General features: G+C 47.5%; 2 protein-coding genes and 1 pseudogene across 2 annotated transcripts; all 3 read right to left on the bottom strand.

Annotated features, from left to right (window-relative positions):
* Nucleotides 1-1,621, bottom strand: LOC101765378 (anthocyanidin 3-O-glucosyltransferase). Its single transcript, XM_004980691.4, has one exon. The coding sequence runs from the start codon at nt 1,567-1,569 to the stop codon at nt 178-180; it is 1,392 nt and encodes a 463-aa protein (XP_004980748.3). The 5' UTR covers nt 1,570-1,621; the 3' UTR covers nt 1-177.
* Nucleotides 1,622-2,016: 395 nt separating this feature from the next.
* On the bottom strand, nt 2,017-4,091 carry LOC101758218 (patatin-like protein 2). Its single transcript, XM_004979658.2, has 4 exons — nt 3,613-4,091; nt 3,277-3,458; nt 2,531-3,185; nt 2,017-2,428 (listed from the first exon to the last, which is right to left on the bottom strand). Exons 1-4 carry the CDS (start codon nt 3,769-3,771, stop codon nt 2,192-2,194), a joined length of 1,233 nt encoding a protein of 410 aa, XP_004979715.1. The 5' UTR covers nt 3,772-4,091; the 3' UTR covers nt 2,017-2,191.
* A 3,110-nt stretch (nt 4,092-7,201) lies between these two features.
* On the bottom strand, nt 7,202-9,351 carry LOC101758621 (annotated as a pseudogene).
* Nucleotides 9,352-16,178: the final 6,827 nt, after the last annotated feature.

Genomic DNA, 16,178 nt, shown 5'->3' with positions numbered 1-16,178 from the left:
TGAGAGTAAATTTGGGTCATCAGAACAGGCTTGTATTTTAATAAGGAGTTTTTGGTTGCAGACTTCTAGTGCTTGTAGCCACGTGCTGTAAAAGAAGCGAATTACACAGCATACATTCAGGTAACCGTACTCCGTGCAACAGAGGATGCAAACTATTTTTGCACATACGAGCTAGAGTCAGGCTGCCCTGACGAGCTCTTTGAGCTGCCGGACGAAGTCCCCGGCGAACCTCTTCTGAACGGCGTCGTCCGTCAAGAACTCCCTCCACTTCCTCCCGTCCCTATCCCCTCCCTCCGCCATCGCCAAGGCAACCGCATCGCTCACGTCCTGGCCTCCGAACCAGCCGTCCTCGTCGCGGCGCGCCACCTCCACCCCAACCCGCAACTCTCGCGCGAGCAGCGCCGCGTTGAGGTACTGGTCGCCCTTCATCGGCAGCAGCACCAGCCGGCAACCGGCTACGAGCCCCTCCACGGCGGAGCTGAACCCGGCGTGGTTCAAGTAGCACCCGACGCTCTGGTGCTGCAGGATGTGCTGCTGCTGCACCCACCCCGTGTGCACCGCGCCTCTCCCCTTCACCCTCTCCTCGAACCCCGGCGGGATCCGTGCCCGGAGCTCCGCCTCCGTGTCGGCTCCCTTGGGGAAGTTGAGCACGGCGAGGAACGGCCGGTTGGTGGCCTCGAGGCCGAGGAGAAGCTCTGTCGCCGCCGCTGTCGGTAGGAACGTCTCGCTGCCGAACGAGGCGAAGACGACGGAGTTCTCCGGGAACGAGGAGAGCCAGCTGGCCCACCGCTCATCGAGATGGCCCTGCGGCGGCTCCGGCACGACGGGTCCGGCGAGAAGCACTGGCCTGCCGAACTGGGCGGAGAGGTAACTTATGTAGGGGCCCTCCATCTCCACGCAGGTCTTTATCACGATGGCATCGCAGGCCTTGATGCCGGCGGTCACACGGTCGTAGACGCAGGGCTGGCCGTAGAAGCTGGTGAACAGGTAGGTTAAGTCGGCGGCCTGGTAGGGCGGAATGGTGGCTAGCGCGGAGCCCTTGGGAAAACCGGAAGGGGCGGCCGTGAAGTCACCGGCCGACGGGGCCGCCCCATGGAGGCGGCGCGCCGGGACGACGGTGTAGGTAGAGGCGACGGCTGAGAACACGCTGAAGTAGAGCACCTTGATGCCAAGAGGCGCGGCGATGTCGGTGACCCACGGGGTGGCGAAGTCGATCAGCGCGGCGTCCGGGCGGAGCTCGGACAACAGCGCCGACACCTGGTCCCGAGTGCCGTCGAAGGCGACCTTGAGGAGCTCGGCGCCGTCGGCCGTGAGCTCGGCCGTGCTGGCGGCTCCCTCGGGTAGCCCCGGCACGTGGGGCAGGTGTAGCGGCACGACGGCCGCCGCGCCGGCGGCCGGCGCCAGCATGGCCTGCACGCGCGGCAGGTTCCCGTCGGCCGTCAGGAACGTCACGCGGATGTTGTGCCCGCCCTCGACGGAGAACAGCTTCCGCGCCAGCTGCGCGAACGGGCTGATATGGCCGAAGGCGAGCCAGGGGAGCATCACGACGTGAATAGCTTCGCCCGGCATGGTAGGCACGGTGTATGGTTGCTCGGCGTTACCTGGCTCTGGATTTGCTCGCCGGTGGATTTGTACCTCCCTAAAAAAATGAAGACGCATCGGACAATATCGGAGTGGTTGAGGTGTCCGCATCGGAGTAATAATAAACTAAGCTAATCGTGCTCAACGAGTGAGATTAGTTATTACTACAAGGCCTGCATTCTAGTAACATTAGTTGGTTCGTTGAAACAATATCATTTTGGAATAGCCAACTGAACAAAAAACAGCTTCTACCCCACGAGGAGTTGTGCCATGGTGTTATTATTACAAGGCCGCATCCAACGGTGATGCAGTTGTCACACCTGATTTTAAAACAAAACCAAGTGCTACCTATATGTATGTTAGGATCAAGTTTCATATATAACATCTGTCAGCACATAGAGAACTAATCTGTTTGTGTAATACAGACGTTAGCACTTACATCACCCTATGCTTACAAGTTTATTGCTTTCATGTACGTTTCTTGATTAATTACTAAAAAGAACTTATGATCAGCACTTCACCTACCGCCCATCCCATTCTCATCCACTTTGCAACTCCAGCTCCATGTGCTGAACTTGTTGGCAAGCACCAAGGTAGCTATGAACAAGAGCTAGTTGGAGCTGAGTTTGCTCTGCCGTAGCCTGCGTTCGTCGGAGAGTATCTTGGCGAAGCGTGCTAGCGCCTCTTCATTCGTTCCTTCACCGTTAACAGGCTCGTACATCCCCGTGTCGATGTTCACTCTTGACACAGGCTTCTTGAGCAGCTCATGGCCGATCCTGATCAGAGCCTCCATGTTCTCCTTGGTTGTGATGTCAACTGATGACGTGTCCCCCGTCAACGAGTCATCCTACATCCACATGTGTTTACACATCGTTCAATGTTTTGTGCTGTGAAAATAACAACTTAAGGTTAAAAAAAAACACGTATACTGTAGTTAAGAATGTAACACCTGGATGCGAAGGTAGTTCTTCTCACAGTGAAGGGCCTCAAAGAGCACGGCGGCGTGAATGTCGACCATGTCGGAGCTCGCATGGGAGAAGATGTCGATGATCGGGGTGAATCCGCCATTGTAGAGCCACTGGAGGAGACCCCACTTAGCGCACTGCGGCGCGGTGTACTTCTCCTCCTGCTTCGCCGACCCGGTGCCGATGGAGATGATGAGGTAGTGCCTGTAATCGGAGGGCTTCCCGGGGTTGAAGTCCGGGTTGTGACGGAGCACCTCCTTGGTGAGCATGGACATGGCGGCCATGGTGGGGTTGTTGGCCGCGACGCCGCCGTTGACGAGGTGGTACTCCCGGGAGCCACCTTTGCCGTCGCTGGTGGTGAAGAAGTGCGCCGGGAAGTAGGTCGGCGCCGCTGACGTGCTGATGCAGATGTCGGCGAGGTGAGCGTTCTTGAGGGGGTCGTGCTTGGCCTCGTAGGTGCTGAAGATGACCGGCTGCAGGTACTTGACGTCGAACGCCGGCACGATGACGTTGGTGACCGTGTCCGCGACCCTCACGTCGTGGGTGAGGCTCTTGATCTTGTCGTGCAGGAACACGCCGTCGTACTTGGGGCCCCTCACCGCGCCAAGGAGCTTCGCCGCCGGCGTCAGGAACCCGGCCCTGCGCCGCCACACAATTTGTACGCACGTGTGAATTTCTCTTGTGGTAGGTGCAGGTATGTGTGTGTTCGTCGAATTAACCAAGGACGTACTTCTTCTCCGGGAAGATGTTGGGGCCGTTCTTGAGGTAGAAGGTGTTGAGATCCTTGGCGGTGAAGAGTGGCCGGTTGTTCTTGTCCGGCGCCGCCAGCATCGACGTGAGCAGGGCGCCGGTGCTCGTCCCGGCGATCACGTCGAAGTAGTCCGCGATCCGAGCGTCCAGGCCGTCCAGCTCCTGCCGAACAAAAAAAATAAAAAAATTGTATCACATGAATGAAACCAAAGATTGACTATATTAATTAAAATCAAGCGCAGGATGAGCGGTGAGCACAAGACATCGTTGGAGCAGTACTATGTGCTCAATTTAAATGGTGGTTTTGAACACGTGCCTGCAGCTTGGCCTCAAGGAAGGCGATGATGGTCGCCGGGATGAGGCCGCGGATCCCGCCGCCGTCGATGCTCAGAACGGTGATGAGTTTCCCCGTCGACGGTGGCGGCTGTGGCACCGTCTTGTCGGCAGCGGTGGCCGTGCCGCCGTTGCTGTCCATGGCAGATCAGGTATAAGAGAATCCAGGAAGAGATCACTTCTGTACTTCTCTAGATGCCCTGCTCCTTGGATCTTGTGCTCCGAATCCGCAGGCTCTGGCGAGCTTTATATAAAACCTGAGACGGTCAAGAGTAGTATGAATGAGTGATAAGGGTTTGGTCTTGGTTTAGCTTGCAGCATGGCCTGCCATTTCGTTTCAAAAGAAGAAGAAGAAGCATGGACTGCCATCCCAGTCACAGTCAGAACTCAGAGGCGGGCTAGTGACGGAATCTCTCTCTTTTTCCTCAAACACTTTTTTTGTGCTTCACGTTTTCACGCCTTTGTTTGGGTTCCTACTGGGCCTTGGTCCTCGAAACGAGTTGAAAGGATGGGAAAAGAAGTTGGCCATCATATTAAGATATCTGATTGCTTATCACGCGGATGAGTGTCAGCAGCTCAAATAAAATATGATCAACCCAGCACCCATGCATGATGCTTGGGCACAAGGTTTTTTTTTTAAGGAAATCAGCAGGGGAAGCCTCTACCTATCTTTTTTACATATATATGAAAAGAGATACGCACACGTACACTTGCGCATAAGGGTTAACTCGCGGTTAATACTTTTAGGAAATGTTTAGAGATATCTTGTAATGCAACTTCCACAAACACACAATTACACTAATAAGCAACTTTTTAAGTCAGGCAATGATTTAACAAACACAGATCAAAAGAGATTTTGTATCATATAGTATGTCGAATAGTTTTACCGCACTGCTGTAACTGTGTCACACGGCAGATGAACCCCTGGAGCGGAAAATAGCTTCTTTGGTATAGTAGTAGCGGTTGCCTGCCTCTGACCTTAAAAAAAAATAATCATGTAAATCTGGTGCCCATCTATAATATCTAAGATATATGTACAAAATTTGAATTTTTTAGTTTTATTTGGTCAAATTTGTCGCCATGCGACAAATAGTCCATACATGGTGGTTCGATGTGATCATCTCTGCATATCCATGCTTAATTGTAATAGAAAACTTTGTGCGTACCCATGAACGACATTGATTGTTTTCGCATGGGGGATTAAGTCAATGATGATGGTGTAAAATTTGAACTCTCCCCGTGCGGATAATGTTCGCAACATTGATAGCAAGATGATAGCAAGGGCGAAAAAAGATGGTCAAATCTCTAGCATAATCCCCCATTTAGTCAATAACGGCCTACCTATTCTTCAACATGCAGACGATACACAGTTCTTTTTATGGAATATAATCTCAAAGAAGCTAAGAATATGAACTTCGTACTTACAACTTTCAAGCAACTATCTGACCTCAAGATAAACTCAGATAAGAGTGAGTTATTCTGCAATAGGGAGGCAGAAGGGGCACAACAAGAATACATGGACATTTTTGGATGCATGTGCAGTTGGGAAGGCTCCATTTCGCTATCTGGTTATATTCCAATGCACCGTACATGATTACTTAATAAAGATTGTCTAGAGGTAGAAGAAATATTTGAAAAAAGCTGAGTACTTGGAAAAGCTCCTATGCTGCAGGGAGGCTAACACTTATAAACTTAGTTCTAACTAACTTGTCTATGTACATGATCTCCTTTTCTGAAATACCTAGAAAAGTTCTTAAGAGATTACATTAGGTCAAGACTTAAGCAGAAATATAGACTAACAAAATGGAATATTCTTTGCACGCCAAAAGAACAAGGAGATTGGCTTTTTTAAGCAAATAGTATTTGTACAAACTAATCAAGGAGGATGGCCTCTGGCAACAAATTCTCCAGCAGATCAAGAGAGATTTTCTATCATATATAGTGTATCGACTAGTTGACCTGCACACCAATATAATGGTGCCACTTGATAGATGAACAGCCTGGAGCGGAAAATACTCCAACTTCTTTGTCTCATCTTAAAAGATAATCCTGCAAATCCGGCACCCATCCACACTCTCTAAGAAGGATCTGTACAAAATTTGAATCTTTTAGTTTTATAATCAGGCAAAGTTGTCGTGAGGCGACAAATAGTCCATACGCGGTGGCCAGTCTGTGTGCATATACTGCATCATGCCTATAATATAATAGGGAAATTCACGCATATCCGTGAACTTTAGACTCATCATGTTTGTGGTTACACATGTGGATATTACTGAGGCTACATTGTCCAATTTAACCATAGAAAAAAATTTCGTGCATACCCATTTAGTAAATCAAACTCTAGCTACACTTTATCATCGCCAACAAGGCATCTCTTGATGTGATCATGCATGAATAGACGATTTCAACATCCAAGCTACTCCAACAATGAAGCAGGCATATACCATTCATTCATGGTGTTGGGGATCACATGGATGATTAAACTAGGGAGCTGCGTCATGAAGAGGCCGGACAATGGGGCTTTCTCTTTGGGGACATTTCGGAACAGCTAGCCTTGTTGATTGTAAGTTGGACAAGGGAGTGCTCTTGTTTTATAAGGTGGTTGCGAGTCATGCGGATGGTTAAACTAAGCATGGAGTTGGAATCATTCGTGATCCGTCTGCATTTCAGTGCTAGTTTGGTAAGTCCGAACGGAACAAAATCAGATACACTAGTGTAATGGTAGGGATAATGTATCCATGCTCGATCTACTTTATAATACCTGCCGATATAGTAGCTAGTGTACGTACGAGTATATAAAAACGTATAGGTCCCCCAACTCCTTACTCCTGTAATATATCCGTGTTGAAAGATCAACTCCATCGATCGATCTTCTACAGCAGAATTGGATTTCTTTTTTTTTTGCCTCCATAAAGCATAACATGTACTCCCTCCATCTCATAAAAGTACAATCTTAGTTTTTTTTTCCTCAAAACAGATTAGTACGTAGTTGTGTGAAAAGGCCTTCATGTTCGTATTTATTGACCAGATAAAATGAATATTTTGAAAGCAACTAGCTAGACTTTCGAAAATGAGTATTTTGAAAGTCCATCTGTTATGAAAACTGGGGATTCATATTGGGTACGGTAAGTGTCGTAGTCGCTGGAAAGAAAAACAGACATGTGCTGGGCCTTGTACGTAGTAGTACGTGATACATGTGCAGGTAGGTGAAGTTGGGTCTTCTCTTTTTCGATTTTTTTTTTGGGAAGTTCCAAAACGTGCAGTTGGTCACGGATTAACAGCGACCCCGGCCCATCATGCGTGGCCGGACACGAACTGTACGCTGAAGACGTCCGCACATAGAGGGGGGCCCCAACCTCTGCCTTGTCTCTCAGAAGTGGAGCCAGATCAACCTGACAAGTGAATTCTATGTGAGCCATTTTTGAATCCCGTCAGATCAACGTGATAAGTAAAATGACCTGCAATTTGGAAATGAATGAGTATATTCTAATAGGGGTGTTGTAAAATGAACTCTAGAAATGAGACCAGCTTGGCCTGGGACAATCTGTGTCGCCGTGTATATGATGCCTCTATAACGTACGCACTTAATGCACCAACTATATTGCTTGTAAAAGTGATCGCCAACCCTTTTGTTCAATGTTCATACAATTAAGCTAAACCCAAATATTATCCAACACAGATACAGATTATATCAACATTGTCCACAAGAATTGAAACCGGGCAACAACGAGATCGAAAGATTTGGAGGCCCAATCTCCCCCAGTGATGTGATGACCACCGTACCCCAGGTTGCCACAAAATGCTGTACCCAGACTGCGGCCAATCCAAAATGCTGTACCGCTGCTGATCCTTGGGCTCAATTTCTTGGCAAAAACCAAGCTGTTACTGAGAGGTATTACGCGTTGAGATTGTTCTTGCGTAGCGTGCGCTCTTCAGAGAGTATCTCGGCGAAGCGTGCTAGCGCTTCTTCGTTTGTGCCCTCACCAGCAACGGTCTCGTAGATCCCTGTGTCGATGTTCACTCTCGCCACCGGTTTCTTGAGCAGCTCCTTGCCGATCCCTATCAGGGTCTCCATGTTCTCCTTGGTCGCGACGTCCACTGACGACTCGTTCCCCTTCAACGAGTCATCCTACACAAATATATATAATGCATATCATTGTCGACGACAAACTCTGTGGAGATATCAAGAACAACTTGAGTCTTTATCAGTAAATATACCTGGATGCGAAGGTAACTCATCTCAGAGTGGAGGGCCTCAAAGAGCACGGCCGCATGGATGTCGACCATGTCAGAGCTGGCATGGGAGAAGATGTCGATTATCGGGTTGAAGCCGCCATGGTAGAGCCACTGGAAGAGACCCCACTTAGCACACTGATGTGCGGTATACTTCTCCGCCTGCTTCGCCGACCCGGTCCCGATAAAGATGATGAGGTAGTCCCGGTAATCGGCGGAGTGCCTGCTCAAATGGAAGTCCGAATTGCGACGGAGCACCTCCTTGGTGAGCATGGACATGGCCACCATGGTGGGGTTGTTGGCCGCCACGCCGCCGTCGACGAGGTGGAACTCCCGGGACTTGCCGTTGCCCGTTGGGAGCCTCGGTCTTGAAGAAGTGCGCCGGGAAGTAGGTCGGCGCCGCCGACGTGCTGATGCAGATGTCGGCGAGGTGAGCGTTATTGAGGGGGTCGTGCTTGGCCTCGTAGGTGCTGAAGATGACCGGCTGCAGGTACTTGACGTCGAACGCCGGCACGATGACGTTGGTGACCGTGTCCGCGATCCTAACGTCGTGGGTGAGCTTCTTGATCTTGTCGTGAAGGAACACGCCGTCGTACTTGGGACCCCTCATCGTGGACACCAGGTTCATCGCCGTAGACAGCCATCCTGCCCTGCAGAATCAGCATCGATTATTTCAGTTCCCAAATCTCTTAGAATGGATTAAATCGCTTCATATTCGTACTGGATTGAGAACTTAAAAATGGCTGCTTACTTTCTCTGTGGGAAGATCTTGGGGCCGTTCTCGAGGTCAGGGGCGGATCCACGGGGGGCTGGGGAGGCTGCAGCCCCCCGAGAGCCCGATTTTACCTCTAAAATACTGTAGATAAAACCTCAAATTACTATTAATTTCTAGCTCTAGCTCTTAATCTCTACTATTTAGCCTCCCAGGGTGTTCATCCTGGTTCCACCCCTGCTCGAGGTAGAAGGTGTTGAGGTCCTTGGCAGCGAACAGCGGCCGCTTGTTCTCGTCCGGCGCCGCCAGCATCGTCGTGAGCAGGGCGCCGGTGCTCGTCCCGGCGATCACGTCGAAGTAGTCGGCGATCCGAGCGTCCGGGCCGTCCAGCTTCTGAAATTGTTCACATCACGTGCAACCAGTCTTTCAGTACTATATTGATCATGTGCAGGACGGATTTCGAACGAATTAAAATACTGGAATGTGCTGATGATGTGCAAGTAGTCAATGTATGTGCTTCTTGGGTTTCTACACCAGCTAGCTTAGTACCTGGAGCTTGGCCTCGAGGCAGGCGATGATGGTCGCCGGGATGAGACCACGGATGCCGCCGCCGTCGATGCTCAGAATCGTGACGAGCTTCCCCTTTGACGGCGGTGGCTGCGGCACCGTCGTCGCGGTGGCAGCGTTGGCGGTCTTGCCGTTGCTAGCCATGGCGAGATTGTATGAGATCAAGAAGAAGAGAATCTAAGGAGAGATTATCGCTTCTACAAATGTGTTGCTTAGATCTTGTGCTTTGGATCCGCAGGCTCTGGCCAGCAATATATAGACGACCTGAGATGGTCGGAAGAGTTTGTATGTGGTGTAAATGATAAGGTTTGTCGCAGCTTGCAGCATGGTCCAGTTACACGCAGGATAGTGATGCATGGAATTCTCTCTCCTTTCCCGCATGTTTTTCCTGTGCTTCTCGTTTCATGCCTTCGATCGAGCTCCTACTGGCCGCCATCTTGGAATAGAATTGAATCCGGCGAAGAAACAATCAATGTTACAGATTATGGTTGCAAATGATGTGGACGATGGTCACTAGTAATTATCCATATTTTTGCCTAGTTAAATTTCTTAAATTGCACATGCTAAGTAGATCTAGTTTAGAATCTAAGAACATTTCTATTGTTAAATTTTCACCTGTTAGTTGTAGCCCAACATATTTGTCGTGAGACTTCAGATGGTTAATGGTTCTAGACTATTAGTCATGGACTGATGTTAAATTTACCACAGTGTATATGTTTCCCAGCTAATTAATTAACCCGTTTGTTCCAATCAGGGGTTCATTGTTACTGATATCATGTGTGTTTGGTTGTATGTAGCATTTTCTTCATGTATGAAATGGTTCCAGTTAGTTCGAGATTCTTTGGATAGGTGAATTGTACCAACTCATTTAGGATGAAACCATCTAACTCAATACAATTTTCTACTAAGAGGAGTAAACCATATGGTACAAGGAAATAGGTTGAACCATCCATCCAGGATTATTCATGCATGTATTATTTGGTGCATCCAACCAAATATATCCTACATGGACGGGTTGGTACATACCTTTTTTAGAAAAATGAATTATCTCCGGCCTCTGCAATCACACACAGTCATGTTTTTACAAAATTTTCAGTTCACAAGCTGATCACATATAATAGAAAAAAAGTACGCATGACAGGAAGAAATCAAAAGCAAAGTCTATTATTTCTTCTCCATCCATTTTTGGCAAAGATATCCAAGGCGACGACTTCCAACGCCTTGCTTGCTAAACAAATGGTCTCCCTTGTGTGCTTTTGCCGCTGTAACCAAGACCAAAATCGCAGCCAATACGCTTCTAGAAAACAGCCTGCATAAAAGAGGTGAATGATTTTTTCTCAAAAAACACATCATTTTGCATACACCAAATTGCTCACATGAGAGCTGCAACCCCAACAAAAATCAAACTTCTATCATTCTTTCTTATACCTGTTAACCAATTTCCAAGCATATGCGCTATTGATTTTGACATGTTTAACCTAGTAGCTATATTAACAACTCTCCAAATTATCTTGGCATGTTGACAATAAAAAAGAGGTATTTAATTGTTTCATTACAGTCTCAAAAGTAACACTTTTGATTTCCAGACCAAGTTCTCTTAGCTAAATTATCCTTTGTTAAAATAATACCTCGTTGGAGGTACCAAAAGGGAAATTTTAATTTTGGTACATACCTACTGGAGGAAGATGGACATTTGCTGGATCTATCTGTATAGGGAAATAGATATGTTTATCAGTGCGTTTCATTGTATTTGTATGTAACTCGCATTATGTTTTTAATGGAAAAGGTAACTATGTGGCTTCAAGGAAAGAGAGTGTTATTTGTCAATTAATAGGGCTTCATTATCACAAACTTGGCGTGCCTTATGTGGTCATTAAGATAAGTCTTAGTGCGCAGTTTCATTGCACAGTTATCTAGAGAACTATGTAAATGTGCCAGATGAGTGTCATGGGGGATGAAACTCCTCTCTCATCTGATGAAACTCTCTCTATTAATTACCTTGTCAAATCAGCAATTTTACTGATGTGGGATTGAATTTAATGTCATGAAACTCTTATGAAACTTCCAATTAAGAATGACCTAACGAAAGATGACGGTTGCATCCATAATTAGTGAAGGTTGAGAGACCGTCTACTTGCTTTCTCGCGCGCCATCAGGACCACAGTCATCTATTTTGGCGTCACTGTTGGCATGGACCAGCCTGCGGCAGCTGTCATTATCATCATGCATTGCATCATTTGGGAAATCGATCGATCGTTGGCAAGATTGCATTCAAATCGATTCATTTTTAGCTCTCTGTGCAGTGGATACATTGCATGACCGTGTGGATCACGTGGATGATAAGCTAGTGACCCACATCATGAAGAGGAGAACCGTGCATTCCCTCTCAGGATATTGGCCGCGAAAAACAGAGTGGGTTTGTTTTACAGGATGTCATGAGTTAGTTCCTTCCTTTTTTGCAATTTTCTTTTTTTTCTCTTACGTCAACAATTTAACTATTCGTTAATTATACCCATCGTGTTGCATAGCATTTTATTTGGAAATTTACTAATTAAGTCCATGCTCTGTGTAGAGTGTTTTGACGCGGGCCCCTTTCTAGATCTGAAATCCGACAATATGAACGTGTGGGGTTCGAAAGGACGACGATGAAATTCACAGCCACGGTGTTTGTCCTTTGGAATGAAAACGTCCAGACACACGTCGTCCCTTGCAACGGTAGGGGCCCTGTGGTACCAACCATTTGATGGATGAATCCAGGTGTGTGTAGCACATGCATGCAACGAACTCATGTGAAACATGTGCAGGTACGACAGTTAGACGTATTCATCTGAATCTGAAAACTTACTTCGAGTTAAACGAGGTACCTAACTGTTCGAAGGGTCCTCCAATCATAGAGAGGTTGCAGGCGATAATAGCATGAACTATTGTGCCACGTCTGCTGTAACACCCCGTCCTCCAAAACCGCACCGCCCAACCCTTCCGAGGGGTGGGCACGCGTACACATAGCACCCTGCTTACACTTTCGTCCTCGCTTCGTGTAAAAGGGTTAACCCGAAGGTGCTATGGCTGATTGACGAAGGCTTATAAGTTGCCTCCACCCTTGCTAAACTAGCAATGTGGTACTAAACATGCGCACCTGCGCTAATGGGCCACACTGGGCCAACCAAATTGGGCCGGGTGTCACATTCACCCCCCCTCAAAGAACCCGACGTCCTCGTCGGTCAACTCACCCACGCATGGGAAAATGTCCAGGAACGTTCCCTTTAAGCGCACGACCGTACGTCCAGTGCCGGCGCAATATGCCATGTTGTGTGTCCCATCTCAGGCCCACACGCGCCATGCGCCATATGCCCGCACACTGACCCGTACGCGCAACCGCGAGGGTCAGCTCTGATACCATTTGTAACACCCCGTCCTCCAAAGCCGCACCGCCCAACCCTTCCGAGGGGCGGGCACGCGTACACATAGCACCCTGCTTACACTTTCGTCCTCGCTTCGTGTAAAAGGGTTAACCCGAAAGTGCTATGGCTGATTGACGAAGGCTTATAAGTTACCTCCACCCTTGCTAAACTAGCAATGTGGTACTAAATATGCGCACCTGCGCTAATGGGCCACACTGGGCCAACCAAATTGGGCCGGGTGTCACATCTGCGATGCATTCCTTATTAGTAGATAATGCGAGTTTGCGGCCTTTGCGCCATCAAACTCACCCCCTAGCTAGGAATTAACAACTTATTAGCTAGCCTCATTACCAAAATTTAATGTTCAATACCAAAATTTAATGCTATGTACTAAATTAAAATTAAGCAGCTGGATTTTGTTGCACTACTAGAAATATGACATCTCATCCCGAACCTTTGTACCGGTTAGGTTTGAAACCAGTACTGATGCTAACATTAGTACCGGTTCCAAAGGATACTGCTTGGAGCGCGCCCCAAGGACCTCTTTAGTACCGGTTGGGGGCAACAACCGGATCTAAAGGGTGCACATTAGTACCGGTTGCTGCCACCAACCGGTACTAATGCGCCATCCACCCTCTAGTACCGGTTGATGGCAACAACTGGTACTAAAGGGGGAACCCTCTTGTACCGGTTGGTGGAAGCAACCGGTACTAGTTGGGCACCCCCCTCTAGTACCGGTTCGAGGCATCAACTGGTACTAGAGGGCAGCCCTTTAGTACTGGTTGGTGACCCCAACTAGTACTAATTGCCTTCCTACAAATACCCTCCTTCTTTTTCCAGCCTGAGCCAGATCCTCCAGCTCGAGCTTCACCCTATCCATGGCGCCATAGGGAAAGGTTTTGCCAGATTTGTGACCATTTCTTGGGGATTTCACTCATTCAAGTGTTTTAAAGGTTAGAAACTTCATTCTTCCATGATACATGGTTAGTATACTAAGTTTTATGCTTTAGAGCTAGAGTAATTTGTGATTTTTAGAAGGAGTTATAGTGGGAAAAATTTTCATTTATATGAATGTGTTATTCAGGGGATTTCGCTCATTAAAGTATTCGTTAATTATACCCATCGTGTTGCATAGCATTTTATTTGGAAATTTACTAATTAAGTCCAAGCTCTGTGTAGAGTGTTTTGACGCGGGCCCCTTTCTAGATCTGAAATCCGACAATATGAACGTGTGGGGTTCGAAAGGACGACGATGAAATTCACAGCCACGGGGTTTCCCTGTGGAAATGGTACGGTGTTTGTCCTTCGGAATGAAAACGTCCAGACACACGTCGTCCCTAGCAACGGTAGGGGCCCTGTGGTACCAACCATTTGATGGATGAATCCAGGTGTGTGTAGCACATGCATGCAACGAACTCATGTGAAACATGTGCAGGTACGACAGTTAGACGTATTCATCTGAATCTGAAAACTTACTTCGAGTTAAATGAGGTACCTAACTGTTCGAAGGGTCCTCCAATCATAGAGAGGTTGCAGGCGATAATAGCATGAACTATTGTGCCACGTCTGCGATGCATTCCTTAGTAGATAATGCGAGTTTGCGGCCTTTGCGCCATCAAACTTGCATCATCTCTTTTAGGCACACCCCCTAGCTAGGAATTAACAACTTTTAGCTAGCCTCATTACCAAAATTTAATGTTATGTACTAAATTAAAATTAAGCAGCTCAATAACTGGATTTTGCTGATTTGCTCGTAACTATATACTCTCCCATGACTTAGGCCCATTTGGCATAGCTCTGCTCCCATCAAAATAGCTCGGGCTCTGACTTTTACGATGAAGCGATTTTTCTAACTGTGGCTTGTCTTATAGAAAATAATATTTGATAAAACGGTTTTTCCTCGTTTTTGACTGGATAAAGTGTTTGAAGTGTCCATAATACCCTTATGTTTTTTTTCCTTCTTTCTTCTTTTCTATTTTATTTCTGTTTATTTTCCTCCTTTTATTTCCTTTTCCTATTTTTTTCTTCCTTTCTTATTTCCCTTTCCGGAGTCCACCGCTCTCTCAATAGCTCATTCTCTCATCTTCTCTATCGTCTCTCACGCCAGACCACACCGCGCGATGCGCCTTGCCGTTGAGCTAAGTTCACGCTGTCACCGGTCCACCTCGCTACCGGTCTGCGCCACCCAGCTGTGGCTACATGCCTGCGCCTGCTACCGATTCGCGCCGGGCGGCTGCACCATCTCCTCACCGGCAAGTCTCACGCCACCACCAGAGAAGGTAGGAATGTCAATTTTTGTAGCAATTTCAGCCAGGGTATTCCATTTGTCTTGGTGCAAGTAGTAGTTCCACTTTTTCAGCTCTCTTATCCTAGTGCAAAAATGTCAGGAACTTCTACCGAGAAGCTATTCACCGTTTGGTAGGGTTTCAGCACAAAACGGTAAATTAGTCAGAGTCAAAGCCCAGGGCCCCTTAGTGTCAAGGGGAGATGCATAGTGTCGCCATCGTCACGCTGCATCGTCATCTCTAAGCACCTTGCCGGCCTTGCATTGCATGGAAAGCACGTGCGTGTAGCGAGGGGGCAGCAGCCAGTAGCTGACCCGCCACTTCCTCGAAACCAGCGGATGCTGCAGGCCGTCGTCGTACGGACGTGCGTGATTGGAGTTTCGATGATTGGAGTTTGCTAGGTGTACGGACGTCGCCACTATTGATGGACAATGACCGGCCAGCCGCCGGTTATGATTAATCGGTGGTGGTGCATGAACTGAGCATGTGTACGTGGCAACTTTCGGAAGACGACGTCCGTACGGGGAGCATCTTGGCCTCTTCGTGCCATGGAAGCAATGTCAATGAAAGGAATTTCATCTTTCAGTGGCAAAATATGAAAGATATTATCTTTGTTGATTGATTGTAAACCATGTGAACTTTGGTCTAAAAATTTGAACCAAAATCTTATTTATCTGCATGTCCTAGTCAAGAGGGCGAGTTTTGTGGGCAACTGCAGTTAACTGAAAACCACCAAGGAGATGCTGATTTTTTGCATGCCGCACGCCGATATCTGGAGTTACGCAGATTTTTGCCTCCCATGCATGGGATTTCCATGTCAGAATTGGTCAATATCATTAAATTGGTTTTCTTTTCTTGTTATAGTTTGTTCTTTACCACTTGTATTGACACCGGTTTTTGACCAGAGTCAACCGATGAGGATAAGATTCTAATAGCCGTTGAGCTTGCAAGAGAATCTGATTGACGATCCTACGTTGACCAAGGCTAGCCACGGGATTATGGAAGCCGATAGAGGACCATGGAGGATCCGAGCCGAGCCAAAATCGACTCCACCAAATAAAGGAAAGCGTGGAGATTTATCTTTAGTAATTTTAGAATAGCTGTAGTAGTTCATATCGCAATCGACTAGGATTTCTGGCTTGCTCCAAGGTATAAATATAAACCCATGAGTTTTGTAACGAATAATCATCGCTGTCAAACCCTAGGAGTAGGAGTAGAGTAGAAACCGACGAGTTTCTTTTTGCGTGTAGGACTGCATCGGCTTCGATCTCAAGCGAGCTTGTAAGTACCGTCACCTGGTCATTAAGTTATGTGTATCAGAACTTTCTAGGTCTCGTCCAATATTTTGATC

Source organism: Setaria italica, chromosome VIII (assembly GCF_000263155.2).
Source record: "Setaria italica strain Yugu1 chromosome VIII, Setaria_italica_v2.0, whole genome shotgun sequence".
Lineage (NCBI taxonomy): Eukaryota > Viridiplantae > Streptophyta > Magnoliopsida > Poales > Poaceae > Setaria > Setaria italica.
This window is presented reverse-complemented; position numbering and strand designations above follow the sequence as displayed.

What these genes read in the sequence shown, in the direction of transcription:
- LOC101765378 (XM_004980691.4), bottom strand. Translation starts at nt 1,569, where the DNA reads ATGCCGGGCGAAGCTATTCACGTCGTGATGCTCCCCTGGCTCGCCTTC.
- LOC101758218 (XM_004979658.2), bottom strand. Translation starts at nt 3,771, where the DNA reads ATGGACAGCAACGGCGGCACGGCCACCGCTGCCGACAAGACGGTGCCA. An exon ending in AACATCTTCCCGGAGAAGAA is followed by an intron (nt 3,186 to 3,276) that starts GTACGTCCTTGG and finishes GTGGCGGCGCAG; the next exon opens with GGCCGGGTTCCTGACGCCGG. An exon ending in AGAACTACCTTCGCATCCAG is followed by an intron (nt 2,429 to 2,530) that starts GTGTTACATTCT and finishes ATGTGGATGTAG; the next exon opens with GATGACTCGTTGACGGGGGA.